This window comes from Chiloscyllium plagiosum, chromosome 6, assembly GCF_004010195.1.
Source record: "Chiloscyllium plagiosum isolate BGI_BamShark_2017 chromosome 6, ASM401019v2, whole genome shotgun sequence".
NCBI lineage: Eukaryota > Metazoa > Chordata > Chondrichthyes > Orectolobiformes > Hemiscylliidae > Chiloscyllium > Chiloscyllium plagiosum.
In genome coordinates, this window is record NC_057715.1 from 53602474 (window position 1) to 53617930 (window position 15457).

Consider the following 15457-nt stretch of genomic DNA (forward strand, 5'->3'; position numbering starts at 1 on the left):
CTAGAGGGCATAGGTTTAGGGTGAGAGAGGTGAGACCTAAGAGGCAACTTTTTCACGCAGAGTGTGGAAGTGAGCTGCCAGAGGATGTGGTGGAGGCTGGGTACAATTGCAACATTTAAGAAGCATTTGGATGGGTATATGAATAGGAAGGGTTTGGAGGGATATAGGCTGGGTGCTGGCATGTGGGACTAGATTGGGTTGGGATATCTGGTCGGCGTGGACAGGTTGGACCGAAGGGTCTGTTTCCATGCTGTACATCTCTATGACTCTATGGTTGGTTGTCTTATGAGGGAAGGTTATGCTTGTACCCACTGGTATTTAGAGTAGGAGTCAATGTGATTAACATATGAACTTGAGTCTTGATAGGGTGAATTTAATAAGGATTTTTCCTCTTGTGGGGTAATCTAGAATTAGAGGTCACTGTTTAAAGACAAGGGGCCATCCATTTTTAAAAAAAAGTTTTCTTTCTCTCATTGGGTTGTAAATTTTTGGAACTCTTCCTCATAATGAAAGCAAAGCCTTTGCAAGATGGAGGTAGATTCTTGATAAGGGATATACAGGGATGTGGAGTAATCTGCACAGTCATAATCATATTGAATTGCTGAGCAGGCTTGAGGTACCATTTTGCCTTTGCTTACCTCTTTTCCTGATTTGAATGTTTACAATAAATGAGGCCATGAATGTCATAAAAAAAGGCCTCTGTTCCTCATTCCATGGATATTTGCAGCAAATTTGACATCAGCTGTGTAGCTGATTTTCCTTATTTAACAGGGTCCTTCTTGTATTCCCCTTTTCCATGTGTCTTAGAGACTGTTGGTAAGCAGAATTTCCAGTGGGAAATCTTGAATAAGGATTTCCTGAACGTCTTGCAGGATTTAATTACAGTGGGTGGCTCAGTGATTAGCAATGCTGCCTTATCAGCTTCAGGGACCCAGGTTCATTTCCACCCTTAGGTAACTGTGTGGAGTTTGCATGTTCTCCCTGTGTCTGAGTGGGTTTCTGCTGGGTGCTCTGGTTTCCTCCACAGTCCAAAGATGTACCAATTAGGTGGATTGGCCATGGGCTAAATTACCCATAGTGTTCAGGGATGTCCAGGATAAGTGGATTAGCCATGGCAAATGCAGGGCTTACAGGGACAGAGTCGGGGGCTGGGGGTTGTGGGATGGGATGGGTCTGGGTGGGATTTATATTTGGAGGGTTGGTGTGGACTCGAAGGGCTGAAATAACCCACTTTCACACTGTAAGGACTCTAAATGGATGCCAGGCATTTTGTAGTGTGCAGAATCTATCCCTTGCAAGAAGCTGTGGGGAAGGTGGCAGAGGAGAAAATGGCTTGGGATGTACCTGATATCAGCCCACCTTTTACAGTCACTAAGTTATGGGTGGGAAAGCACAGGGCTTCACCTTTTCCCTTGCCATCAATTGCGGCCTGAGTGTGGTCAATTTAAGCACTGACCGGCAAGATTGGCAGCCGTCTTGACTGATAAAACTCAGCAACTTGCCTGCCGGGCTGAGGGTGAGTTCACCCTTTTAAGATTTTGGAGCTTTATTCACGTATATCATACCGTAAATAAAGCATTTACAGAGTTAGAGTTTACAGAGCCTTAGTCTAAGTTGGGGATAAATTGTAGATGCAAGGGACTCAACAGTTGCAGCCTCTAAGATTGCAGTTGAGATACCAATGCCTAAGAGAATTGGGCAAGTATGGAATCCATGAAGGGTCAACTGGCAGTCAAGAGACAGCTTCAGCAGTCCAAAGCATGATCATAGCAAACTTCTCTAAAAGCAGCGTTTCAGAGATGGTGAAGACTGCAGATACTGGAGAGTCAGAGCTGAAAAGTGTGGCACTGGAAATGCACAGCAGGTCAGGCAGCATCCGAGGAGCAGGAAAGTCGACGTGGGGTCCTACGTTCTCGATGAAAGTCATAAGCCTGAAATGTCAATTTTTCTATTCCTCAGATGCTGCCTGACCTTTCAGAGATGATGGGATGGTTGGGATCTGATCTTGAGGAAATGGGGATTGGTGAATGTAGGTTTGGGGTAATGTAGGAGATTGCACTGACTAGGGATCGAAGATTATGGTGTGTAGCGAGGCAAATATGCTGGGCTTGGAGCACATGCTGTGCTCAGCATAGCCTATAAACAGTGCAGTCAATGTAGTTACATGATGGATCCAGTTTTTCTAACTTCTGTGTTCACCAGGATCCTCAAACCTTGGGAAATGTAGCAAACATTTTTAAAATTCTTGTTTGAGACAGTTAATCTGGAGATTGTAACATCCTTAAAAGGTTTCAATGATAATTCCGGATGCTGAGAGTGGATTGTTTGCCCATCATCCAAGTTGTCTCTGTTAAAATTGGAAGTGCTGTTGGGATTGAAATTGAAACATTTTACCTTTCACTTAAATCCACCCTAATCTTTCATAGTTAAATTACTCTATGGTAGTTTGCCTTTTGTCTTTTTTATCAATTGTTTTGTTTCTTGAATAGCCTCATGCATCACAATTGCAGAAAAAATGGACAGTTTTAACCAATGCCCCTGTGATGTTTGATTTACCTTTCCCTAAGCTGATGCACTATTCATTTAATCATTGCATTTAATGTGAGTTGATGTTAGTATTCTGCAACAATGAAAAGAATCCAGGTCTTTGGGTACTCTTGGTTTCTGTAAGAGATGTTAGGTGAACTAGTAGCTAAACTGCCTTCAAGTAAAAACAAAGTACTGTAGATGCTAAAGATTTGAAATAAAAGCAGGTTGTGCTGGGGAAACTCAGATACAGTTATTATTTTGAATCTGATCTGACTCCTTTCAGAAATGTCCAATCGCCTTATTTAATTTAAAATGATTAGCCCTTGAGTCTCAATCCTAAGCATCTACTCAGTGTATCGATTTAAAAAAAAAGAAGCTGCTATTTCCTACACTCTACATCAAGGCCAGGATTACAACATGACATTTTAGTTGCACTAAAGGCATGCGTAGTAAATGCTTTTCCAGCACAAAAAGTAGTTGGCTGGTCCATCAGAACATGTGAAACATCTGGACTACAGTATTCCTCTGGACGGACATCTCTCTGATTATTTCTACTGCATTGTGTAAAAAGATTGGGAGCTGCACAAAGAATTCTTTGTCAGCACCAGCAGTTGTACCTCTGGCTACATACATGTGGTTTCCTAATTAAAGACTATTGCCTATTGAGAATGTCTAATACACAAAAGTTGTTTTTTTTTAATCAAAGAAGTTTTGTTTATTAAATTCTACAGCAACCTCATGAGAAAGTTTGGTTAAAGTAATTCTTGAAAATACTTGGTGCATTATTCATAAAATAGGAAGTTGGTTATGATTTAAGGAAAAGACTAAACTGCATTGCATTTTCATAGCTTTTGACCTTTTTTCACTTTTGGACAGCTTTAAGCTTTTACAAGTTTTGAAATAAAGGGATAATATTTAAGCACTAATGGATCAAGTAGAGAGACAAGTCAGTTGCAAACGAATGTTATTTTCACTGTCACACAGGATTCACTCCTTTCATTGAAAGTTCTTTGCCTTGAATTATAATTGAGTTTCTTTATTGCCTGTGTTAGCTCCAGGGAACCTATTCTGGACTCTGTATGTAATGCTGACAGGAAATATGACTTCTGTATATTTATGCCAAAATGTCATACTCTATCTATTCCATCCCTCCATCTAGCTGATGAATCTCCTGTTCTCTTGCTCAATGTAAGAAAGGTAATAATTTATCGCAATTAGCATTATATTCTATTATATGCCTCTGTGTCTTTCCTCTTTTATTTGCTTTTCTGTAAATATCAGGTCTTTATACTCTCTCCTTCTATCTCTCTCTTTTTCCACCTATTCCTCCTCTCTGCAGATTTTTTATTTCTCTTTCTCTTGTTGCTCTTGCTCTTGCACGAACACACATTTTTCTCCAGTCTTGTTTTTTCTTGATGTCTCATGTGAACCAGTTTGAAAAACGCAGTGCCTTTGAGCTGTGAGTCACCTGAGTGTACAATTGAGAAACAGCCCTCAGTAGAAAACCATGGTCAGGCTCACTGCTAAGTGTGATCAGATATGATTTTTCTTCAAAGAAAAACCTTTTAGTTTTCAGGACTTTCTGGATTGTTCTCATTCATATTCTGTCATTCAGTTTGAATTTCTGGTGAAAATTGGAAACCTTCGCTAGTACAATTTTCAAAGATCCGAGTGATAGATTGGGAGGTCTTGTGCAGAATAATCTCAGTTTGATTAAGATTTAATCATAACAATCTGCTCAAATGCATCCTGAAGATTTGCAACAGAAGTACAGTTCCCTAGATGGAACAAAAATATGCTGAACATACCACAGCCGCAACATTTAAGTACATTCCAATTGTTATAAATGTGTAGGAATGATGTGGAGCAATCCAGAGCAAGAAACATCAGTTGGCTTAGAACTGACTTCACTAGGGCTAGAACAAAACTGAGCAAGATTGACTGGAATAGGAGATTAATGGAAATATCAATAACTGAACAATGGGCAATCTTCAAGGAGTAGATATCCACTCAGTCAATGTATATTCCCTCGAATGGAAAAGGTAGGTTAAACAAACCCAGAATACTCTGGATGGCAAAGGAGATAGAAATTAACATTAGAAAGATGAGGTGTGCTTATGACAGGGGTAAGGCAGAAAATAATATTGAGAATCAAAGATTTAGGGGTGAGGTGAAGATGCAAGTAAGTACAGCAAAGAGAAACTGTGTAAAAAGACGAGCAGCTAACGAAGGGAAATCCCAAAGTCTTCTATCGGCAAATAAACAATAAGAGGAGAAGTTAAAGGAGGAGTCAGGCTGAATAGAGACAAGACAGAGGCAGGGAGCATGGCTATGTATTAAATGAATATTTTACATCTGTTTTTTGAAAAAGAGGAGAATGCTGCCAAGATCATGGTGACCAAGGAAGAAACTCAATCACTGGAAGAGATCAAAATTAACAAGGAAGTGTTGGATAGATTGTTGGCACTAGTTAACAAGCCATCAGGACTGGATGAGATGATGCATCTAAGGACTTTGAAGGAAATGATGTTAGAAGTTGCAGAGGTACATAATATTCCAGTGTTCCCTGGGCCCAGTGGAAATGCCAGAAGACTGGAGAATTACCAGCATTATAGCCTTGTTCAAAAAGATCATTGTAAGAATAATTCTGCCAATTATAGACCAGTCAGCTTAATATCCATAGTGGGTAAGTTTTCGGAAACAATTATTCAGATAGATTTTGTAATCACGTGGAAAGAGGTGGGTTGATTAGGAAGAGTCTGCATGGATTTCTGAAAGGAAATCATTGAACTAAATTAACTGTTTTGAAGAGATATCAGAAAGGGTTGATGATGGTAATGCTTATGATGTGGTATGCATATACTTTCAGAGGAAATTTGATTATAGGGCTTCACAACAGATTTATAAGAACAGTTATAGGTCATGGTATAAAAGGGGTAGTGGCAACAAGGATACAAAATTGGCTGAGTGATAGCAAACAGAATTAATGATCAATAAGCATTTTTTTGAGTTAGAGAAGGCTAGTGGAGACCATTTCCAAGTTTGTAGATGACAGTAAACTAGACATAATTGTAACCTATGAGGAAGATTACTTGTAATGACAAAAGGACATTGAGAATTTGTGTAGTGGGTTGATGGGGAGAGATGAGGCTCAATGTAGAGAAGTATGAGTTGGCGCACATTGTTGGTTAGAAGGACACCGAAAGACACCATAAGATGGGGTGTTGGAGCAGAGGGAACTGGCTGCACACATGTACAGATTGTTGAAGGTGGAAGCTCAGGTGCAGAGAGCAGTAAATAAAGCAGACAGTGTTCTTTGCTTTATTGTGAGGTGCACAGATTACTAGAACAAGGAAGTGATGTTCAACTTGTACAAGAGACTTGTTAGATCTTAGCTGGAGTATTATGCATAGTTTGGTACCACATTATGGGAAAGATTTGAATACATTGGACAGAGTGCAGAAGCAACTTTAATAGAATGATTCTGGATATGAGAAAGTAGGGCGCGTTCTCCCTTTAGAGAAGTCTGAGAGGAGATCAGATTTGAGGCTTTCGAAATCATGAGTGAGCTATATGAGCAGATAGGGTGAAGTTTTTTTTTTCTCCATGTAAAAGTAACAAAAATATGTGGGCATTGATTTAGTGATGGACAAACGAAGCAAGGGAGTTGAGTTGTTAGGGTGTGTAATGCATGCCCGGCAGTGTGGTGGAGGCAGCTTCAGTTGAGGCATTCAAGGAGACATGGGTTTTTTTTGGATATGGATCTGGGAAGAGGCATGTGACTGGCACTTTAAAATTGAGCCAATGCAGGTAAGATGGGCTGAATGTCCTCTTTCTGCTGTGACGAGCCTGATCCTTTGACAAGGTTAGAATGTCCTTGGTTTTTATCAGAGAGGTTGTAAATGGCCCAGACTCCCAAAAGTCTGAGAGTTTAGATAGATTTTAGGGACCATTTATTTACTGCTAACAGATATTGCCTCAGGCAGAAGACTTTCATGTTTTGAAATAACTTGCTTATTGAAGCGAGTGGCCAGTCCTAGCTGCTGAGTGTTTTTTGATTCAGTTCAGCAGCAATAGGTGTGAAGAAAGGCTGCTGGAGTAAGTTCAGCCTGGTACACTCCCTCCTACTGTCCTTCTGACTTTGTAACCTGTGGAAGGATTTTGTCATTTTTATTCTTTGTGTTAGAGGGGGGGGGGGGGGGGAGAAAGTCAGAAATGGACCAGGTGAGGGAAATAGAAGAGTGAAAACTTGTGAAGTATTCAAGTTCAGAACAAGAGTAGGAAAGAAATCTCCCATTAATATTACACATTTTTCACAAACTAAAACAGCATAACCTGGACATATGGTTACTCATAGGACACATTTTTACTAGAAGGAAGTGAATGGAGTTGAAGAAGAAGTTGTTCAGTGTCCAGACAAGCTCAGCCAGGCCGAGAAAATGTATAGTTGAGAACTTGTTGGAAAGTGGAGAGCTCGCAAATTGTTTGTAGGAGTTGGATGTGTAAAAGGATTAGTCATCTCCTGGTAAAAGGCAGATGATTAGGGCCAAGAGAACTGAAAAATTAGAAAGTGATAGAGGGCATCAGAAGGGTCACTGGATGTTTGGTGGAATTATGATCAAAGAGTGCACCAGATAATGACATAAGTGGGTGAACAAGGAAATGGAGGTGACCAATGTCATGCTTGCAGATTCTCAATGAAAAGATTTAGAGAATGCAAGAGTTCAGAGAGAGGAGTTTAAGTCGGGTGATAATGCTAGAGATGTGTAAAAGGATCTGCTGGACAGAAAGATGAAGTTGAGATGGAGATGAATGTGATAGAATGAGTGTTCATACTGAGTTCAGAATTCACTGAGATGTAAGGGGCTTAAGATGCGGCCTTTGCTGGCGAAAAATTGTTCCAAGTAAGAAAAGGGATTGTTGGTGGGTAATGGTGATACATGCAAAGGGTAATATTCAAAGGAGGGAAGGGGAAGAAGAATATTGTAAAGCAGTGGGTGAGGATGCTGGTACCCAAGCAATATTAAACTTAGGTCTCCCTTTTGAAGGGAAAATAAATATTAAAGTAGCAGAAGATCTGAAGGATGCAATGAAGCAATGGAATAGGACAGTTTTGTGATTGAGTGAGTCGATGGCTGATTTACGAGTGTAAGTGCAGCATGCCTAGTGTTGATAGAGGATTTTGGGATGTAGCAAGTTTAGCAGTTCAAGACATTCCATTCTGAATATCTCAGATATCTGTAATCCTGTGTAGGGCTGAAACTCAAAGAATTAATTTAAAACTAATTTGACGTGGAGTAAGTCAAGCTGTACAGAGTTGCTAAGGAAGGAGATGTCACCGTAAAAGCATGTTTTGATAAATACCCGATTAAACAAGAAGGGAAATAGAAAGCAGTGAAGCTGAACAAAGCAGAAGAGATAAATGGAAATCTCATTGGCAAGAGGAGTGGAGCAGAACAAGGCTGGCATTTCTGAAAAGAAGTCCTAGCAAATTAGTTACTATTTTGTTGAATTTGCTATTTTTATTTCACAGTATAAATTTGTATAGAGAAGGTGGTTAATAATTCCAATTAGTTTGTCACATTACAAATTTGAAATATGTGGCATTGCATACCTGTTGCATTACAAAGTAATGAAGTGGAAAATTTTGACTTTTTATCTACATAAGAGATGAGATTGAAAGGCTAATGTGAATTGGGAAATGGCTTTCAATATATTGGAGTGAAAATAAATGCGTTTATTTCAAACAATGTAGAAGTGTCAATATTCTAAAGTATTGCAAAATCAATAAGACTTCAGCATAACTGGATATTGTAGCTGTCAGAAAATGGATAATACCTAAAATTGTAAACTTTTAATAACGTTTGAGTTAATCAGTGATCTGCTTTACAATGCTCAAGCAGGTTTTATCTGAACAAATCACAGTCTGAGGCCAGTATTTCTAGAAACTGAAGTATCAGATAATCAATTTACTTGATAAATCATCCCTTTCAGTTTGTGCTTTTTAATGTTACTCATTTTATAGAGCCAGATAAGCTGCAAACCATTGCATTAAGACTCGTTGGTGCCTGGCCCAGCCTGAATTTTTGTCCCCACCTATCCTGACATCATTCTCTCCAGCTGCAAATGAGACACCGTTGTGAAATATTTAGATGAGTCCTGGAAGTTAAAGTAGCTTGGGTCTCTCAAGGTTGGCCATGGAGAATTTCTGTATAGTCCAAGTTGCACCCCGGTCTACATAGTCTTTATAACTGCCTGGGCCTTTCCAATCATGGATGGAGCCAAGACAGTCAAGTTATTTAGTTTTAAAAAGGTGGTGGAATGCAGATTCCTTGAATTTCTTCAAGGTAGAGATCAATAGATTCTTGTGAAGAAAGTGGATGAAAGGTTATCAGTGAAAGGAGGGGTATGGATTTAAGGTTACAATCAAATCAACCATGATCTATCTTTAATGTTTGCTTAAGGATTTGTAGCTTGGTTGCTGTAGTTGTGGGTATGTTCGCCAAGCTGGGAAGTTGATCTGCAGTTGTTTCATCCCCTTTCAAGGTGACATCCTCAGTGTTTTTGGAGCGTCCTGTGAAGTGCTGGTGTACTGTCTTCTGGAATTTATTTGCTTCATTCCTACTGCTGCTGGTTGCCGGTTCCAGTTGTTCATTGCAGTGGTTGGTATACTGGGTCGAGGTCAATGTGTTTGTTGATGGAGTCCATGGATGAGTGGCATGCCTCTAGAAATTCTCTGCTGTCATCTTTTTAGCTTGTCCTATTATCATTGTGTTTTCTCAGTCGAATGTGTGGTCCTTGTCATCTGTATGTATGGCTACCAGGAACAGCTGGTCGTGGCGTTTAGTGGCTAGTTGGTGTTCATGGATGTGGATTGCTAGTTGTTGGCCTGTTTGTCCTATATAGTATTTTGTGCAGTCTTTACGTGGAATCTTGTAAACTATGTTTGTCTTGCATATGATGATTATTGGGTCTTCAGTTCTGGTGAGTTGTTGTCTGAGCATGGCAGTTGATTTACGGGTTGTCATAAATCTGAGAGGTTTATCTTAATGGTGCATCTATTATGGTCTGCGAGCCATGATTGGCTTAGCTAGACTTGACAGGAGTAGTTGAGGGACCAGGGATGCCTTAACATCTGTAATTTTACTCTAGTAGACATGTTTGACTCTTGGGCTTCTTATCACTTGTGCCTACCATTGCACAATTTGTACATTGCTGTGTCACATACTTATAACAGAAGTAAATGTGTAACTCCAAATTAGGAGAATCTAGTGAACCTGTACTTGACAAAACTCCCTCAAATTAATAAATCATACATGTATTAAGGTTTCTGCACAGTTCTGCACATACTGCAGTACGTACTTATCATGGCTTATTTGCTGTGCCTATAGTCTATACTGTACAAATATCATGGAATGGCCTTGAATAGTGTGGATGTTATGGGAGTGGGTGGGGGCATGACTGGGCTTTGAGGTAGAGGAAGAAATATGTAGGGTATGGCTAAGACCGGTTGACCTTTCCTTTCAAATGGTTCCCAAATCTACATTGAGTACACCCCTGAGAGCTATGAACTACAAATGATCTAGAAGCTGACTTGATCCATGATTGGAGGGTCAAAACCTAACCTTGCAAATGAGCCTGCACACTAATAATTTCCCAGTGAAAATTGGAAGCTCTGGGAATTGGGGGTGAAAATCCTGGAATTGGTACCTCCCTGGTATTTTTTGAATGCCTCTGGAGTTTTTCTGACTCTGCAAAAGATCTGGGCCTACGTGTCTTGCAGTTTGAATATCTTCTAGTGACAGCTGAATAACCTTATTCTTGTGCATCTTCAGTTTCTCTAGAATTCAGTGATCCAAGGCAGCTCACCACCAACATCTTGAGGGCAAATAGGGATGAGCAATAAATGCAGTCTGAGCCAACAAATCCACATCCCATGAGTAAATTAAAAATGAGAGATATTGTGCAGTCATTTGATAAGACAAGAGCTAGAAACAGATCACTTAACTATTTTAGTTCTCAGAGTAAATCAACAGAACAACAGTTGCAAGCAAATTTTCTCAGCCGCATAGATATGGCTTTGCTTTTATAATACAAGCATATGAACTTACTACTTTTGGATTGGTGAGCTGTCTTGCTTGAGTTACACAGCTCTAACTACACACTTACAGTCATAGTGATGTACAGCATGGAAACAGAACCTTCGGTCTAACTCATCCATGCCGACCATGTATCCTAAATTAATCTAGTCCCATTTGGCAGCACCTGACCCGTATCCCTCCAAACCCTTCCAATTCATATACCCATCCATTAAATGTTGTAATTGTCCCAGCCTCCACCACTCGACCATGTATCCTAAATTAATCTAGTCCCATTTGGCAGCACCTGACCCGTATCCCTCCAAACCCTTCCAATTCATATACCCATCCATATGCCTTTTTAAATGTTGTAATTGTCCCAGCCTCCACCACTTCCTCTGGCAGCTCATTCCACACACACACCACCCTTTGTGTGAAAATCTTGCCCCTTTAGGTCACTTTTTAAATCATTCCCCTCTCAGCCTAAACATATGCCCTTGAATTCTGGACTTGCCCCCACCCCAGGGAAAATACCTTGTCTCTTTACTGTAGCGATGCCCCTCATGATTTTATAAACCTCCATAAGGTCCCCTCAGCCTTCGACAGTCCAGGGAAAACAACCACAGCCTATTCAGCCTCCTATTTACCTTTTTTAACCCAAAGTTTCTTCTCTCAGCCTTCTACACAGATCTGACTGCCTTTGCAACCTCTGCACCTGGCTATCTTTCCAGTATTGTGCATGTAAAACTGATTAGTTGCCATTGCTTTTTTTCTTGTGTTTTATCTCCTGATGACTATGACCCCGCCCTCCGATAGGCTTGAGGAATTAATTGATTGCAGAGACAAGCTAATCAATGATATCATTTGCTCTATTTGGAGAAAAATAGCATCCTATTTTTATGGTACTTTTTGTGAATGCGTTTTTAAGAAGAATAATACTTTTTCGCATTTGAAAGAATTTAAAAACCAATTCAGTAGTATGTGAACATGTCTTTTAAACCCTGCAACATTCAAAGACCTATTCACTCATTCCATACTGCAACTGAGGTGCCCAGTACTTTGTATTGTGTCACCAAATTTATTTCCTTTTCCAGGAGCAAAGTCAGTAAAATTTATGAATAATAGAAACTGACTGTGTTTTGTCTTGAATACTTCAAATGGATCTCCAGTGCGTCCAGTATTTCCAAGTATTACTGATTTTTTTTTTTTCTCTCTGTCATAGTTGGGAGGAATTGGTGATGAACAGTTCCACACTGAGGATCTGCTGTTCCCCCAAAACTGCAAACACTTCAATGGAAATCATGCTCTTTTATATCCCAGGGCTTGTATGGTGCAGTCATACTATCCCTACTACCTTTGGGCTGGGTAAACCTGGATTCAAATCCCAACTATTCTGGAGGTGTGTAATAACATCTCTGAAAAGGTTGATTAGAAATTATCTATGTTACACCCCATGGTCACAATACGCACCACAGTAGGGTGATAAATTGCTCCTGTAGCCAGGAATGGGATTCAATTTGAGGTGTCAAGTGAATTTTGTTAGATATATTTGTGATTTTGTTTCTGTGGAATGCCAAAGGGACTATGAGTATCATCATAGAATCATGAACGTTGACCTCATGTATTCAGCTCATTTTCACAAAAATCACAAAAAGTGTTGCTGATATATTTGCTTTATTGATGTAATATTCCATCCCGAATGGCATTGTGAGTTTACTTACAGAATATGGGCTGCAGCTCAAGGGTAACTAAAGACAGGCAATAAATGTTGGCCAGCCAGTGACACACACATCCCACAAGTGAATTTAAAAAATGAAGTGCATGTCTAACATACTCAAACTCATGTTTGAAATGCAATAGTCAAATGAGCTGCATTTCCTCAGCTGTCTAACCTATATATACTTGCACTAGTCAAAATAACGCTGGGATTTCTACAATTCCATCCACTGTAAAATTGGCCTTTATCAGAAACTTCGTAACTGTCCCTGAGCCATTTGTTCATGCTGCACACTTGAACTCATAGAAGCATTGACGGATAATGGCTACCATGATCAGATCACTTCTTGCTGTATATTGCACAAACTCATGGAAAACCCTAAAGCACGTCCTAATAAGTGCCCAATCTACCTTTGATTACCCCTGGAATGATAAGGTATCTGCACGGTAAGTGATATTGGCTGTTTTTATGATGATACCGCATAGTAGCAACATGAGTGATGTTTATCACTAACAGATAATGCTGTCAAGCCAAAATGATGTTCTGCTTATCGTACAAATGGGCCATGTGGAATATGTACTTCAGTTCTGGTATGATGTCAGGTATGCAGGTTGTACATCCCAAAGACTGACGTATTGTATCAAACAACATGAATTTTGGCTGTTCCCAACAAGCAAGATATCCTATGCAACCAGTCTGTGCTTGTGAAACTTTCAATACCATTAGATGTGATTCTTGAACTGGACAGCATTTGTTGGGGGATAATCCAGAATGTGTGTGTGAGGAATTATGCTGATAACGAACTTAGTATAATCCTGAATGACAATCCTGTAGTTCACTTGTGTGGACTGGAAGCTACCTACATTCATGCACAGGGCCTTGTTCTTTCAAGGAGAAAGTGAGGTCTGCAGATGCTGGAGATCAAAGTTGAAACTTTATTGCTGGAACAGCACAGCAGGTCAGGCAGCATCCAGGGAACAGGAGATTCGACGTTTCGGGCACAGGCCCTTCTTCAGGAATGAGCAGAGAGTGTTCAGCAGGAGAAGATAAAAGGCCACTCCCGGCACCTTCCCTTGCGCCCGCAGGAGGTGCAACACTTGCGCCCATACCTCCCCCCTCACTTCTCTCCAAGGCCCCAAAGGAAACTTCCATATCCGCCACGGATTCCCCTGCACCTCCACCCACATCATCTACTGCATCCGCTGCAGCCGGTGTGGCCTCCTCTATATTGGGGAGACAGGCCGCCTACTTGCGGAGCGATTCAGAGAGCACCTCTGGGCCACCCGGACGAACCAACCCAACCACCCTGTAGCACAGCATTTCATCTCCCCCTCCCACTCCACCGAGGATATGTAGGTCATTGGACTCATCCACCGCCAAACCACAACAACGCGACGGTCGGAGGAGGAGCGTCTTATCTTCCGACTGGGAGCCCTCCAACCACAGGGGATGAACTTGGACTTCACCAGTTTCTTCATCCCCCCTCCCCCCACCTTGTCTCAGCCGAGTCCCTCCCGCCCGGCACCGCCTTCCTGTCCTGCAGTCTTCTTCTTGTCCTCTCCGCCTCCATCCTACTCCGACCTATCACCCTCACCTTGACCTCTTTCCACCTATCACATTTCCAACGCCCCTCCTCCAAGTCCCTCCTCCCTACCTTTTATCTTCTCCTGCTGAACACTCTCTGCTCATTCCTGAAGAAGGGCCTGTGCCCGAAACGTCGAATCTCCTGTTCCCTGGATGCTGCCTGACCTGCTGTGCTGTTCCAGCAATAAAGTTTCAACCTTGTTCTTTCAAGACAGACAGAACATGTACGTGCAATGTGTCTGTTTCAACTCAAAATAGGTGACAGCAATTCATTGGTTAGGGCATTCTCTGATAAATCAGACAAAAATTATCTGAATTAACACTTCAGCATGAATGGATGCATTTTCCACAGCAGCACCGCTACCAATCAGTCTAGTTGTACTCTTCCTGTCATGCAATATAACTATTGGTTTACCCTTGAACTGGTATTCTTGCACATGTCTCTTTGAATGAAAGTAAAAGACAGTGTGCCAACAAAATATTCAGCATTACTCATTTTCTGTAGTTCAAATGACAACTGACATTTATAGTGAAAAATACCCATTTTTAGTGCCAGGCCTGGCTAAATTAATATTGATGTAGAATGTTCAATGCTTTTTAAAATCGAATGATATTATCCATTTAGGTTATTTCATTGGTACCAATCAGGAAAATGGCTGAGGGAGTTAAAATAGATGTAAAGTGAACTTTAAAGATATTTTCTTCTGATGTATTTTGTCTATTTTTATGGTAGTTTTTTCTGATTATTGTCTTATTTGTTCAGCTAGGATTATGCATTAGTAGAGCTTCTGCTTCAGTCCTGAATATGAACTGCAGTCTTGTCCTGTTACCCATGTGTCGCACTTTATTGGCATTTCTCCGAGGATCAAAGAAGGTGAGTGAATGGAATCTTTTTTTTATAGATATTTTTATTAGAAATTTAACATTTTTACAAGTTTACAAAAATAAACAATACTCTCAAATATAAACATTGATATATAATTAAATCAAATATACAATAGCCAAAATTTAACAAAAAAAGAAAAAAAAAACAAAAAAGAAAAAAATACTCAACTATCTACTAATCTAACCTATAACTAACCAGAGTGTATATTTAAGTCTCTTACATGCTCGGAATGTGTTAACCTCAGATGTAATAAAACCCGTATTCGTGTGGGATTCCTCTCCTAAGGGGCCCCGGACCAGCCAGGTTTGTAATCTCAATTAAATAAAAGCCCTTGTTAGGATAGCCAAGATATCTGTATTTATGTAATTCAAGAAGGGCTGCCATATTTTATAAAATAATTCCGTCTTTCGGTGCACCATATTTGTAAGGAAGTCAAGGGGAATACATTCCATAATTAATCGGTGCCAATTTGAAAGTCCAGGGGGGCCCTCAGCCACCCAGTTCACCAAAATATTTTTCCTTGCACAGAAAGAAAGAATAGAAAATAGTCTCTTCCCGTACGTGTCCAGGGAGGGAAAGTTCGAAAAGCCCAAAAGGAGAGATACAGGGTCCACTTTAATTTCCGTTCCTAAAATTTCTATCAGGGTACTTGCTACTTTAGTC

The 15457-nt window shown here is 40.4% G+C and overlaps 1 protein-coding gene across 4 annotated transcripts in view; it reads left to right on the forward strand.

Annotated features, from left to right (window-relative positions):
- LOC122550588 (NADPH oxidase 4) overlaps positions 1–15457 on the forward strand; it is a 173921-nt gene that overhangs the window by 17163 nt on the left and 141301 nt on the right. For 3 of the 4 annotated variants that reach the window (XM_043691547.1, XM_043691548.1, XM_043691551.1), the window contains exon 3: positions 14672–14782. In XM_043691547.1, the coding sequence (XP_043547482.1) occupies positions 14672–14782 (111 nt within the window). The remainder of the gene's footprint in view (positions 1–14671; positions 14783–15457) is intronic. The other variant, XM_043691549.1, reaches the window with a different exon arrangement.